Genomic DNA, 15,694 nt, shown 5'->3' with positions numbered 1-15,694 from the left:
TAGATTTTTTTTTTGTTGGAAAACTGAAGGGAAGTGTCGTGAGAGGTAGCAAATGACGAAGCAACAAAAATTAGGAACGAGGAAGTAACACAATACGTTACACTGGCTAGAGAGACAAATATATGGTATCTTATAATATGAAAGGAGGAAGTATTTGGAAACAAAATGAGGCAAAATGGTACAACTTTTTTTTTTGGTTTTGCTTTTGCAGTGGGGATGTAATAACACTGTAACGTCCTGTAACGATGCTCTCGGAGCAGTGAAGCTTGCTCGTCTTGTTCGATTTTTACGGTTTATCGTTTGTGGTGGATAAAAAGAGAGGGAAAAAATATGATTGAGACGTTTTTCTTGTAACAAAAAGAAAAATAAAGAATATATATGTAGATATATTTAACGATACTTAGTTGGTTGCGCATCATATTTTCATATTTGCCAAAGGATTGGAATGTGCTCACGCTTCTGTGTCCACACGACTGTTCTCCTGGGTTTTTGGGCGGTATTGGTATTTGGTGTGAAGTTTTGTTGTTGATGTTGGTTTGCTTTTGAACTTTGAACTGTTGTTGCTTGGTTTGAACTAGAGAAAAGAAGTGTCGAAAAAATGTCACGCTTCTTTGGAGGGGGTGGGGGGAGGGAAGGAATCTGGGGTTGTTACTGTCTGCTTCCAGGGGGGTTGATGCTTGAAGTGTCTTTTACGGTTTCATCTTTGACAGATGACTGGGCTGTGGGTATTTTGTTTTGTGAAGTTTGGTTCGATTTTTTGTTTGAAAGGTTATTGGGCCTTTGTGGCGGGTTCTCAAAGAGGAGGAAGAAATTTGAAAGATTCGTAGAAGTGTAGAGATACATTGATTGTCTCTAATAAACACACACATATTTCATAAGTTGCAATGTTCTCGGAACAGGTTATATACAGATAGACACAAAACTACAATACACGAGGACGGTTGTGCTGGAACCGATTTCGCTCCGATATTGTAACGCGCTTTTTTGCCGCGCTCTGGACGACAAAGCATTCACAGTACAACTCATGGATTATCGGGAGTAACACCAAAACAACGGCAAGACGACAAACTTCCGGACGACAGGCGTCAACATCAACACAGCAGGCTGTATCGAGCGACGCCTCCACTGCTCTTGGGTGGTTGTGATGCCCCTCGCGTAAAACTCAACGTAAAAAAATATATGCAACAAACATGAACTACATGGCTAATCAATGCTACGATACGAACTACAAACGAAAAATTAAAAATGAAACACCACAGACAAACGGATGAAACGAGGGACGTTTTGGGGGATTTTCCGATGAGATGATGTCAATTTGATCAATAACGGCGCCCGCCTTGCCAGAATGTTGATATGTTTCACCTACTTGTCTTTGGTGGCTGATGTATGTATGTATGTATGTCGAAATGAAGAAGTTTAATCAATCTGTGATTGCTCGGCCGTCGCCGGCAAAATCAACGCCAGCACAACGAACGTTATTGAAGCTTGCAAAAGGTGGTGGGGGGAGTATTTTTTTGGTGGGATTCGATCATTTTTTAAAAACAGTTGATCGCAGTCTTTGACAGTAGGAAGCATGCTTTTCATTTAACTGGTTTTGTTTAAGTCTTGTTTGATAATGTTTGAGGGCGTCGTCCCGGTCCGGTGGCAAACTGGTGGCCACCGGACCGTTGCGGGACAAATCAAGTGTGGCGTGTTTTTATGTTTTGCTCGAAACATTACACATGATTCGGTATTTAGTACATCATCTCAAACGTTAGTACTTGGATTTATACATTTACAGTTATAAAACTTCTATGCAGGAGAAAACGCTCAATATATAATATATACAGTACAGTATGTATAGAAAAATGCAACACAACACAGAATTTTTATATGATAGTATAATACATTCTCGCATACTTGTATTTGTTCGAAAGGAACTTCGAATGAGAACGACTCATTGTAGTAGGGGTTTAGTGTACATTTTTTGATACTAGTCTTTTTCTTTTTCAAACGCTTTCCATTCTGCATCAGAGCAATTTTAACGTAGGGATCTATAATTGAAGAAAAAAAAAAGAAGAACTTTGAATTAGTACGGGTAACCAGCTGTCATCACAACGCGTGGGGCGTAGTTTATGGACGCGCCTGTGCTAGAGTATTAGTTCTAAAGAGAGTATCGCGTTTTCACAGCACTTGTTGCGTCAGAGTGAAGTGAGTTGGTGCAAGATTTTCTTTTCCCGGGAACGGTATCATTACCTGACAATCCACCGACGTCCATCTTCTTCAGGTTCTTCGCCTCCAGGATCACGACGGTTAATTTACCTGCAGTGGGTACGTAACGCAGCGAGAAGCAGATATCTCCCAGCTTGTTGTCCTGTTGAGGGGGGGATTTTCGAGGGATTTTTCAAGGGAAGAGAGGAAAAAAGAGGAGAAAAAACACACACAAAAATTGTAAAACGCTTTCGGCACTTTCGAACTCTCGTGTGCGAGGGTGTGGGCAGCTTTGGGCGAAAAGCTAGTAAGGTATTTATTTTTAAATAAATATATATCGGTCTAGCAGCACAGTTAAATATATATAAAAATATAATAAAACCAAAAAAGACATCTTCAGGATTTCATGCTTTTTTGATTCTCTAAAACCAGCAGCGAAAATACAATATATGTATATAGGTTTACATAGTTGTTTTGTTTGTTTGTCTGTTTTTTTTTAAATATCACTACGTGCTTCTAAAAGATAGCATTTACAGTTGTTGATTTTTTTATATTTAATGAAACGATCAGCGAAAAAGAGGTTGGAGTTTGTTTCGTTTGAATTTCTGCGCATTGCTTGCGATCTTCACTGCAGTCATGTAAAGTTTGTGAGTTTTGGGAGGAAAATAAGAATAGAAGAAGAAGTAGAATGTGTTGCGTTTATTCTAAAATTGTACCTCGAGTTAGCACAAGATAGTTTATTTTGAAATTCAGTGTAATGATTGTCATGCGTTTCACCAAATCTGTTTGAATTTTAATGTGAAAAATGTTCAAGCACACTTTTTAAATTTATCAAAAATAATCCAAAACCTCACATTGACTGGCTGATTGTAGAGAAACAAAATCGAAGCACTTTAATTTGGTAAACTGCTCGTGTGAAGTTCATTTCTCGTCATATTTCGCTTCTAAGTTATGATCACTACTGTTTAGTTGCCAATTGATACGTGTATGTTTGTGTGTTTTTGTGTGTTCAGTGTGTGTGTACTTTGCCAAATTATTTGCTAGCATATTTTTACAGCGTTTCACTTGTCAGTAACACGTTTTTTTGTTTGGGTTGGTTTCGATTTATTCGCTTAGTTATTTGGTTTTGCATTCAACTATTGGTAACAACAAAACTCTGTCAACTATACTAAACAACGACGGTACTAGTTGTTTTTATTGGGGGGGCAGGGCGGGGGGAAGGTTTATATAAGTGTGACACAAACAACGGTTAAAACTGTAACGAAAGAGGTTTCTTTGCTCGATTCGCCTCTGGGACACAGCAACGCAATCCAAGTGTCTAAAGTTAACTAAAAAATCGATTGATTTTACGTTTTGAAAATCAATCAACTTGGAAAGTGGTACAAACTTGTTTGTCCACAAACAATCGGTCAGTTACACAACAAAGTTTAAAATACGAAAATTCAAAAATTCTCACAGCAAAAAAAAGTTGGTTTTGTTGGTCGTCGAGGTATTTTTTTTTTCAAAAGACATTTAAGTAAACTTTCAAACTTGATCATACCAAACTGTCCGAGTTGTATAAGGTACTTATATTTCTTGTTGGCATTGTCGAAGCTGCCACGTTAAACGCGGTGGTGAAAACTAACAAGTTTTGCTTCGGTTTTTTTTCAGTGCTTCAAACCGACGGTGATGGTGGAGAAATGTGGTAGTTGTTGTAGTTATTGCTTTCCACAAGCAGTCACAATACGTAAGCTATTCGACTTTGAAAATTTTGTTTCAGGAAAACACCCAGCTCAAATAAAATCTTTATAAAAACGATGGTCTAAAATCAAACAACGTCTTCAAACAAAGGATGAGAAACGCATGAATGTTTTATGAATCTCGGAAAAAAGTATCTAAAATGTATTTTTTTTAAATTAAAGATTGTAGATTTGTTTTTCTTTACCGTAAAGTTATACCTAAGAGACAGTTTGGTGGCAGCTTTGGTTGCGACATTTGTGTGTGTATTTGTGAACCCTTTCTCTCCTTTGCGAGTTCCTTTTTTCATTTGATTTTTTTTGTGAATGTTTGTACGATTTTAGCATATTGATGATTTGGGCAATTTATTATTAAGCTTAAAATATAGAGAACATTTTTGAGACATTTAAATTTTATTTGTTTTTTGAATATTACGTTTTTTTTCAATAAAAAAAATTATGCGCTTTTTTTAATTGAAAATCATCAAGTTTTTTTTATTGTGTAAAATATATTCCATAAATGTTAAATGGTAATATTTTATACAATATTATAAAAACATCAATATTTATTTACAATGTCAAAAATGGAAATCCAAACTGATCAAAAATAATAATTTTGAAAGAAAATTAGGCGATCATTTCGCTAAAACGACGGCACTGTTGTTAAAAAAGTAAAACAGAAAAAATATTTTAAAAATCAATAGGTTAATCATTTTGAATAATTTTTATATGGTTTCATGAAATCTCTGTTAAAAAACAGGTATGATACTATTATTAGAACAATTTTTCAAATTGCGATCTTTTCAATGCGTTGAAATTTTAGAAAAAAATCACTTCTTTGCAATAAAATTTGTTCAAATTTACATATAGGTTTAAAATAATCTTCTTTGCAAACAATATTTGAGTCTGAGAGAATATTTCACTGTTTTTATGTTCACTTTAAATTTGAATGAAATTTGATTCAAGAAGATTTACAATTTTCAAGTTTCACTCAATTAAAGAAAAAAAGAATTAAAGAAAAGTGTTTTTTTTAATTATGAAATGCCTTTTCGAATAATTTCAATTTTTGATGAAGTCTCAATTTGATTATCCGAAGTTATAACAAAAAAATTATTACGGATTATCGAAACAAAAATAGGTTTTTTTATCCCTAAATTATTTCAAATGTTGTTGAATATTTAGATTATTTATTTGGTAATGTAACCGGCATTCAACTCGTCAAGTTTTACTCATTTGAGATCGGTGGCGTTTTTAATACCAAAATATGAATTCTAAGTTTCTTTGAAGACCTTTCAAAAATGGAAATTTAGATAAACGATAAGTGTTGGCTGTAGTTATAAATAAAATAAAACCGACTACACAAAAAATCCAGATATCCTGGATTGTGCTCTTGAATTTGAAAATCACGAAGAAATTTATTAGGAGTATGGTGCATGTGCACTATAAACGTGAATTTGTTCACGATTTTCGCGATTTTGGAAAATTCACGATTTTGGAAAAAATGATTTTTTCCGTGTATGAATGGTATTTTAATAACGAACACAGAAATGTTTTAATGAGATTTTTGGCAATAAATATTTTTTACAAGAAAAAATTTAAGGGTGATATTTTTTAAAGATTGAATAATTTTTTGATTGTAAAGTCTAATTTTTATAATATCTGATTTCGATTTAGTATAATTTGGCCTGATTTTATTTTTTATTTTATAATTTTAGTTTAGTATCTTCTTCACTTTCTCTTAAGTAAAATATATTCTTCAGCAGATTCATGCACAACTTAGTTATGTAAAAATTCTTTTGAGATAGCACAGTTAAGTAACTTATCTCGAGTAAAAATTTGAATTCAAATTTAGTTTTGCTGGGAGTGTTTTCAAAACCTGGATTAAACAATTGTTTGACCATCGCAAAATTTCTAAGATTTTCGAAAAAATCTCGAAAGAAAAAAAAAAGCAAAAATATATTTGTGTTGTGTTTTTTTTGTTGTAATTTATGTTAACTTTTTTCTCATAAAATTGTCACAATCGTCAACATCTTTCAACGATTTCGCAGTTTCGTCCGCGCTCTCCAACTCCAACTCATTCGCGAGAATCGCTCATGGACTGTTCGTTTTTTTTTGGTTTGTTCTGGTTATGCTTTTAGTTTAGTAAATCACAAACACATAGCATTTTACAAAATTTGCTAATCAAACAATATGCTAGTATTGTACACGTGGATAAACTCTACATTCATCTAATGTTAGCAAATAATAAGGAGTAACTTCTAAAACTGAGGAGCTTGCTTGTTTTTTTTTTGTTCTTGGGAGGATTATTAGCGCTACTATTTGGTGGGGTGTGTATTAGGCTATGGTTTTTCGATAGATATATGGGTCCACATTACACATCTTGGGGGGGGGGAGGATCACTCAACCACCCTGTATGGCAGGGTGGAAAATTTCTCCGGAAAAAGTCCCTTCTTGCTCAATCTCGGAAAGGGTGCTTGCTGCATTTACATTTGCTCGAATATTTCTGGCACAAAACTAATGCAACATGCAGCTGTTGAGGCATTTTTTTCGTCAAAGGGAATCAACAGAAAATAACTTCAAGGTTCAACGTATATAACCACTCGTCCCAATCAAAAAGAACACATCTCTAAGTAAAACAACTACGGATTATAATATGTATAATATGTCTTACGATACATAAGGTATGTGGAATATGTACGGATTGTATTTTTTTGTAAGTTGTTTTTTTTGGTCAAATATGCGGAAGCTAAACTCAAGTCATAATCATAAAACAACGTTCAAAACGTACACAGCTAGAGATTCTCCAGGAGGGAAAGGGTTTTCAACCAAGTTTGCTACGGTGACACAATTCTTGGACCAAATTAGTTTGTAAACTTGGCACACAGTTGGTTCATACAACACAAATGTTTTGTTTTCTGTTTAGCTCAAACGTTTGTTCTTAGGTATAATTTTTTGCAGTTGAAAATCGGGGGGCCACTTTTTCTATCTTCGGATGGATGTAGAACGATCGAGAGTTGAGAAATTTACAAGGAAAACGAAAAACGAAAGGAAAAAAGGTTCATATGTACAAGATGGTGCTAGATGTAGATTTTTTGTTGTTGATATAATTTCTCAAGAGATACTTTTGGTACATTACTTTGACTACAGTTCTACGGAATTGGTTTGGTGGAATGGACAAAAAGAACTACCAACTCTGGTCAAACTCTAGGTTAAGAAAAAGGGAGAAAAAGCGTTTCGTGGAGAGAAAAAAGCATTTTCACAGTACTATCTACACTATGTGGATACGTAAATATATAAATATGTCTAGCTTCGTTATCAACTGAACACAAACAATGTGCAATACTTTTTGTACAATAAAAACATAAAACAACTCGGAGGTAATTTGGGTGATTTTGGTACAATTGTGTGAAAATAAGAAATAATTTTGAAATTGTGTTGTCAATTTGTTGTAATTTGTAAACTGAATACAACAATAAAAAAGCCGATATTTTTGTTTCGCATGTATGTATACAACCGATTCATGTTACAAAAGCTTGAAAAAAACTTAATTTTAATATAATTGGCTCGATAACGAAAGCCAAATTATGGAACAAATAATAATCAAATAATTTTCAGCTGTTGATTTGCAAAAATATGTGAAGTGTGTAATTTTGCTTCTACGACTACTGACCAACGTAAAATTCAAAAAAAGTTTCGATTGTGTTTTTGTGTAAATTTACTGTAACCTGCTAAAAGCTGGTGAAAAGTGTGTTGTAAAGCTTTGTTGTGTGTGTGTAGTTGTGATTTTTCTAATGTGTTTTATGCAGTTCACAGAAGGAACCGATAAGATACCGAAATTAAAAAAAATATCTGATCCGATTGTAGTGAAATAATATTCAACTGATGTTGCTTTTTGCTTGTCAACAAAACAAATACGTAACCAAGTTGAAAGAAAAAACCTCTGCGGCACGCGATCGTGAGTTGTAAAGTTTAACAAAACTACCAACAAAAATCAACTGTACTACTATGAAGCTTTTGGAAAATGTAACCGTGATAAACTGCCAATACGTTCGGTGTTTCTCAGACAAGACGAAAAACAGCCGGTAACGGAAATGGATTTTGAATGTTTTTGGTAATAATAAGAAATACCGTAAAACGGGGTGACTTTGATAGCCGGGGTGACTTTGATAGGTTTGCGATTTTTCCGCAAAATGAAGAGTACAATTAAAATACGTAAGGAATGGTTCAGAAACATACTGACCGTGGTAGAGAAGTGTTCAAAGAAACTCAAGAAGAACTTTTCATAAATTTTTGAAAGGTTTATAAAGTTAGTTAACTATAGTTAAGAAAATATTGATGGAAGTAATTATTTTAAATTTTTCAAAGTGTCATAATTTTCTCAATGATCATGATTTTTAATCGGAAAACGGATTGCATTTTCGGATGCTTTGGACAATTTTCCACTAGGAGAAGATTAAATAAGTTTGTAAATAATAAATAATATGTGTTTTTGAAACACAGTTTAAAAAAATCTCCAAATTTATACGCATTTTCAGTTGAACAAATTTCATGTAAAATGTGAAAACTTGTGATTCGTGCTTCGAATTCAATATAAAATGCAATATAAATCGATAATTTTATAAACAAAACTAGTTATAACAAATTTCATGCAAAATTCCGACTTTTTAACAATTTTACCTAAAATGTATATGTATTTTGTTAAAAAGCTTATAAACTTAGTTAACTCAACATAAACATTGATTTTTTTTTCTTACAAGCTATATCAGCTACTTTAGTTATGGTACATTTAACGTACAAATAAAGTTTGAACATCTTAAATATGATTTTAACAAGAAAAACTATGACTATCAAAGTCACCCCGGAATTAAAACTAAGAATTTTTAACGTAGCTATTTTTCTAAACACTATTGAAAAAACTTTTTTTTCCAAAATAGTGCATGAACTTTGTGTGGTCTACCCCAGTACATATTTTAAAAATAATAATCTTGAGAAATGCCTTACCTGTTGGAAAATATTCCAAAATCAAATTGAAATCCTATCAAAGTCACCCCGGTTTACGGTACTGAGAAAAAATATTACTAGTTGCAACTTTCCAATGTCTAAATGAATTCAAGATAAGTTGGTAAAAAGATAGTGGAAAATTCAAACGCATGAAATGTCTGAAATTGTTTACTGTTAGTTAAAGTAGTATTTAAAAATAGTAAGAAAATGTAAATTGCAGTTTAACGGAAAGAGTAAAAAGGAAAGTATATTGTAGTAGTAAGAAGCTAACCTTCGCCTTAAGAATCTTATCACCTCAGAACCTTCTTTTTAGCGCAAACTAGTGTGATGTGGAGGGGGGGGTCCGCTTACTTCTGTTGGGTGTGTGCAAATATTTTGACGTTTCTTTTTTTTTGCTTGCTTGCTTGCCTATGTTTTGAATATTTTGTTTTTCGTTGTTGTTTGACAAAATAAAAGGGCTTGAAAAAGGTTTAACCAAAAACGAAAAAAAAAAATCCGGAAAACAAAACGCAATCGTTTTTTTTTTAATCTTGATTAGTAGACAATCCACAGCAATCGGTTTATAGTTATTTGCAGTAAATACAGTTTTACGAAAAAAATTACATTAAAGCTATACAAAAAAGCCAATACAGTCAAACAATATACAGCGGCACTTTAACTTGGGTAATGTAGACTTTAAAATATTTTTTTTCCTTATGAAAAACGATACTTACGTGTAATGGTTTAATCGATTTTTATAGTTTGGTTTTGAAGCAGTTACATGCATATAAAATATTTTTTAGATATATTTTTTTTTTGATGAAGACACAACCATTCACAGGCGTAAGCACAGCAGAGAAAAATTTGAGGAAAAAGAAAAAAATAACTTACGTCAATTAAATTAGTTTTGGAAAACAAAGTAATGTCGGACCACAAAGAAAGAACTAAATGTTACTTTTGAATTATTGTTTTTTTTTTTTGCAATATTCGGTAATGAAGATCGAGAGATGTTTTTTTTTTCTTATGTTTTGGCTTTGTGGGCGCATCTTCAAATCATTGCAGAGGCGCGCGTGACTTGGGTGGCGGCGGCGGTGGTGGAGCAAGTGGGTTCATACTGTTCCACACAATTTTGAGTTTTATGTTTTTTTTGCGAAACTTATTCTGGTGGAACAGTATTGTGTCCCTCTCTTCTGGTAGCAAAAAGTGACCCCATGCAATGATTTGAGGATGCTGGAAGAGATAGATAGCAAGTTTTTTTTTTGGAAAACTAATCAATCCTATGACTTTTGTTGCGTTATAAATACAAGTCTTCATACATTCGGTAATTAGAGATTACTTCCAATCAACAGAAACAGTGATATATATTGGATAGAAACGAAAGTAATTGAAAACAGTTTAAAGCCGTTCGTTGAAGACCATCAACTAAAGAGAGTAAAGTTATTATGAATGAGAATATTAGAGACTTATTTATTGTTGGAAAATAAAATTATAGTTTATACTTCCACGTCAAATAGAAAGGAAAATATACTAACATGTAAGCAAATATATGAAGTATGAAATGTAATAAGATATAGAAAGGAAAGAAAAGTAACAAATCTCCTCGAGTCTAGTATCATAGCCTATAATCATATATAATACCATGGAAAATTATCGCGATTTATAGTCGAATAGATTATAAAAATGAATAGGATTTGAACTGGGTGTACGTTACTGGAATCGATCTCTTTAACGATAGTTAAATGCGCCAAGTCGAAAGCATTTGTTGTCTGCTTTCCTGTGGGGCGATTTCGCGACAAAGTCTAGCCTTTCTGCTCAAGTAAGAGAGAGAGAGAGTTGTGTCTCAGTGTCTTTGATCACTTGCTTCAAACGTCGGTTTAGTTGTTTAGTTCTTCATCACAAATCTTCGTAGAAGGGGTGGAAAATCGTAAGACTGTGTGTAATGTTCGAAACATTTCTGAAGGGGTGAACCGTTCAAAAGCACTGATTTTTTTTTTAATGTTCTTCTAAACTGTTGGTTGGTGGTATTGTGTGTGGTGGTGCAAGTTCTTCAGAGTAGTCCCGGGGGTACAACCCGGTAGGAACACAAAATAAAAAAGAAAAAAAAGTCAAAAATAATCGGGTAGACGAGCCTGACCCGGAATCGAAACCGATGACGTACCTGACCGCCTTCGCCCTCGACGCTCTGCAGTTCTCGCCACTCCTCGATGGTTTGGGCCAAATCGATCTGGCAGAGGGGCACTTTGACCTCGCCGATCTGGTCGTGCTTCGAGAATCGATCAAAGTCGAAGATGGCAAACACCAGCGTTTTGTTCATTGCGTCGGCATATGGAAGGCTCTGCGTTCGTGGAGAGTATCGAGAGAGAGAGAAAATAAAGCCAAAAAAGTTATGATTAGCTTGATCCTTGAATCAACGGGACAGACTTAACACACATATAGTTAGTATACACACAGCAGTTAGTTTACCACACACATAATAGACAGACGGAGTGTATTTGTTCTATGGCCTAGAGATTTGAAGGGGGGTAATTCAGAACTGTTAGACTTTTTCTTTTTTTCTCTGTAAGAATATCTGAGAGAGCTGCTCTGTTAAAGTGTACCTGACGGAAAGAGTAGTTCGTAAAGGTTTTATAAAGTCTGAATGCTGGAATATCATGGAAAATGCTCGAAAAATGAAGGATCTCGTGTGGAAACTAAAAAGAGTGCATCAAAACGGGAAAGGGTCGAAAGCCATCGCCGATTTCGACCCTTTTCCGGTCGCGCGAAAAACCGTGATCAAAGTTTTGTATGGAAGAAGGTGATCAGAAAACGGGGAAACCCATAAGAAAACGCGACGTAGAAACAGAGAGATAGAGGACAAAACGACAAAGACACCGAAAAAGGTTCCGGAAAAAAGCTGGACTCACCTTGAATGTGAACGATTCGTTAAATACCGGATTGAGGGTTTTCCTGTGGACTTTGGTTTCGAACTTTTTCTTCTTATCCGGCAGCAGGTAGACTTTGACGTACGGATCGGAAGTGCCTCCCATGTCCAGGGCGGGCAGCTCCTCCGCCTGGATCACGGTCACGGTCAAGGCGTTCGCGTTGAAGTCGTATTCAAGCTAAAAAGAAAAAAAACAAAAACAAATCAGAACATCACACAAATCCCACGGCGATCTCGCGCAATACCTTGTACTGGACTTTGCCCAGCTTCTGCTCGCTCTGCTTGCTCTCCCCCTCGTCGTTCTCCTCGGCATTCTCGGTCAGTTCTTCCATGTCGGGTTGAACCTAGGAGTTTTATGGGTGTGTAGTTGGTTTGATGTGGTGATTTGGTGCAAGGAGTAGAAGCAAGAAAATAGGAAAATGTAGCTTGGCTTGCCCTGCTGAGATCTCCCGCTCAGCGATGGAACAGGTGGGACATCTACTAAACATCGAAAAAGAACAGTACTCTAATAGTAGTATATATAATAAATATGTAGCATCTAGATTGGTTCAGCTTTAAAAGAGGGTTTTACAACAAATACAACAGTTTTTTTTTTTGGTTTTGGTTTGCAGACATTTTTTTTGCAGGCTTTGGCAGTTGGTATTTGGTTAGTTTTAGTGAACGCACATATTACAATGCACCTGTACACTGACACAGATTTAATGAATGAGATTCTACTGAATACCTTTTCTTTGTATGCTGAACCTAATAATTGTACCGATTTTAGGTCGACTCCTTTCATGCCCTTCTTGCCGTCTTTGGAGCGTCTCTTGCGGAAGCACCGGCGGATGCAGAAGCCGCAGATGCCGAGGATGATCAGGCAGACGACGATGATGATGGACACGAGGCCCCACGTCGGGATGCCCATTTCGTGTGCCAGGGCCTCGGTGATTTCCGCCGCCTTCTCGCTGATCTTTTCCGCCTCGCCCTTCGTTGGCGCCGCGGTACTCGAGTACTCGTCATTTTCTTCTGCAAAAGGGGAAAATGGTACGGATTAGAACTCGAAAAAAATATCATAGCTTTCAGCTATCGCAGTGTTGAAGAATATAAAAATCAATGAAGTTTTCTAAAATGTTGGTGTTTTTAAATAACTAATTCCTAATACTTTGTAATTTTTATGAAATCCGCTTTGCTTGGATACGGTGATTTATGCAAAATGGTGATTATTTAAGTCCAAATTGCATAGGAGTTGATAATTGGGAGTAAAACTAATTCCACCTAAACCAGAGTCTCAACACCTTGACCGCCGTCCATTGCCGGCAGCTCCCATCTCCACCACACACCAGGGTATACAAATTTGAAATTTAGAAGACGGAAATTTTAAAGAGGATAAAGGGAAATTCTCTGCGGTGTTCTTAAGTAAGTTTCACTTGGAGTTGGACAGTTTTTGGGAAGGTTGATGGTCTAAGGAGCCAGTGGTAACGACTGTTTGCGTTGTTGTTAAAATTCTTCTATGTTCTCATTTCTAATGTGAAGCTTCTAGGTATTATTTTTTAGTCATTTAAGAATTTAATTAGTCTAGAACTTAATTTTAAGGAGCAATCGAATACTTTGTAAATTTTCAGAAAATTTCAGCAATCTTTTATCTACTAAACATTGGTTTAAAGTTCATTTGAGCTTTGTTTATTTTTATTCTCCGATTTTTAACAAAACTTTGTCCTCAAAGTTCTTTATCAAGGTGCCGATTTCATAAGATAAAAATTTTGTTTTGTTTTAATGGTCACAACTTTTTAAGGGCCTTTCCTATGACTAAATAACACATTTTTAAAATGGGTTAAATATTTCCCCACATAATTTATGTCAAATAAAAAAAGTTTGAATTTAATTCTTCAAACAATTTTATTGTTAAATAGTGAGATTTTTGTTTATGTAAACATAACTTTGATATTTGCTACGTCTTTGAATTGATATGTTGTGTTGTGTTGTTGTTTCGATGTTTCACCTTTTTAAAGATTTCAGATCATGAAACTTGACATCAAATATGAGAGGCTATGTAATTTAACAATTTGCACGTCAGTAAGTCATACAAAAATAATTTAAAATTTCAAGTATGATTCTCAAAATGTATACGCAAAGAGTATCACAACATTCATAACAAACGCAAAAAAATATCTGAAAATTAAAAAAAAGTGTTCACGTGGTTTATGGATAGCCCCTTTGCTAGCTAGTAGATAAATCTCTCAAGTTTCTTCCTCCTCTGTAAATTCAGAAATGTATTGTTGTTTGAACATTCGTGCTCTAACCCAATCCAATTCAACGAATCATCTCAGCGGTTTGCTTTACGCGGTAGGCTTGGCCGCTTTAACGTTTGTGATTTTTTAATGCATTGCAATTGGCAATAATCGTAAAAAGATGCAAGGCGTAAATCTACCCAAAATTAATTTTAATGCCCTTGAATGATTGATTGCGAGGGTTAGATTAGATTTGATTATTTTAGATTAGATTAGATAAGATTTATGCTGATACTCTCAATATATACATACATTATTATTATTTTTTCAATAGGTGTTTATTACAGTTTAACAGTTCTGCCCTAGGATGCTACATTTGCAATTTAGAGATTTGGAGAACCTTTCAACTGAGATCAATTCATAAGCCATTACAGGGAGGGTACATATTTCTAAGTTTAGATTTTGCAAGCTGAGTGCTCTTTTAGGGTATACATAAATTATCTTGCAAAATTCCTGAAAAAAAAACATTCCCACGTGCAATGGAGAATTTCATCACCTGTATCGATAAGTGCTGAAAAGATGAACTTTTTAGTACTTGTATATATGCTATAATAGTAGTTTATGCAACAAGTTGCAAAAAGAGGATTTTTTCAGTACGAGCCTACAGTTATCCAACGAGTTTAACCGAGGCTAGATTTTTGAAATTAGAAACCATTTTTCCTTGAAAGTCCAACTAAACTCCTTCATGCCAAGTTCAAGAGAGCTAAAATCGGTTAAAATTGTTTTTTTTTTTGCAAAATCGACGAAAATTGCAATGTATCGGATCACGCTAATGGTCTAAATAACGCAGGTCCTATTATTTGGGCCAAAGAACCTCTCTAGAGCGTCCAATTTCCCGGGGTTACAGACTTCCCGAAAAACGGGAAATTTTTAACAAATTTCCCGGGAAATCCCGAGAAATTTTAAATTTATTGAAGAATTTTCTGATTTTGGTTCTGATTAATATTCTTCAACAAAATTGTATAAAATAGCAACATAAATGATCAAAATTAGTGCGAGGGCAATAAATGCGTTAACCGATTGTAGATAAAAAAATTCAAGAAAATATATAAATATTCTTAATTTATAGGCTGTCTTGCAATTCATACAACACACTATAAATAATCATTAATATTTTTTGTGCATTATTATTTATCTAATCATTGTGTTTGGACAGCGAGTATAATGAAACCATGCTCAAAACCATAAAATTGCTATTAATTATGGCTCTGTGAACAGTTTGAGGGAACATGATAAAGAATAATATTGAGACGACGTTGAAATAAAAAAAAATCATGAAGAAAATATGGATTTGTTGCCAAATCTTTTTTCCATAACAAATCTTACTTGTTTGAGCTCATGAATAAATAGATAAGCATTGAATTCACCTACAAAACTGCCTTTTCACTTGAAATATATTTTTTATGGAATCGCAACTCAAAGTTTTCAAATATTTGGAGCTAGATTTTGAAATATTTTTTGGACACCTTCTATATAATATTAAGTAGTTTTTTAATGATTCAACTTATTAAATGACTTCGGCTAAAAGAATTATCAAAGCAATAAAAGAAGTTTAGACGCTATTTCATATTAAAACCGCTTACGCTTACGCACTTTTAAACAAATTAAACAAATTCTTC

The 15,694-nt window shown here is 34.4% G+C and overlaps 1 protein-coding gene across 4 annotated transcripts in view; it reads right to left on the bottom strand.

Moving 5' to 3' along the window:
* The window catches only part of LOC120417307 (synaptotagmin 1-like), a 31,900-nt gene that overhangs the window by 6,595 nt on the left and 9,611 nt on the right, over nt 1-15,694 (bottom strand). For 2 of the 4 annotated variants that reach the window (XM_039579262.2, XM_039579272.2), the window contains exons 3-8: nt 12,530-12,813; nt 12,051-12,149; nt 11,789-11,983; nt 11,044-11,220; nt 2,236-2,353; nt 1,900-2,033 (exon numbers count right to left, since the gene is read on the bottom strand). In XM_039579262.2, coding sequence (XP_039435196.1) covers nt 1,900-2,033; nt 2,236-2,353; nt 11,044-11,220; nt 11,789-11,983; nt 12,051-12,149; nt 12,530-12,813 — 1,007 coding nt within the window. The remainder of the gene's footprint in view (nt 1-1,899; nt 2,034-2,235; nt 2,354-11,043; nt 11,221-11,788; nt 11,984-12,050; nt 12,150-12,529; nt 12,814-15,694) is intronic. The other 2 variants (XM_039579279.2, XM_039579287.2) reach the window with 2 other exon arrangements.

This window comes from Culex pipiens, unplaced genomic scaffold (genome assembly GCF_016801865.2).
Source record: "Culex pipiens pallens isolate TS unplaced genomic scaffold, TS_CPP_V2 Cpp_Un0001, whole genome shotgun sequence".
NCBI lineage: Eukaryota > Metazoa > Arthropoda > Insecta > Diptera > Culicidae > Culex > Culex pipiens.
The sequence above is the reverse complement of the archived record's forward strand: the minus strand, read 5'-3'. Positions and strand labels throughout refer to the sequence as shown.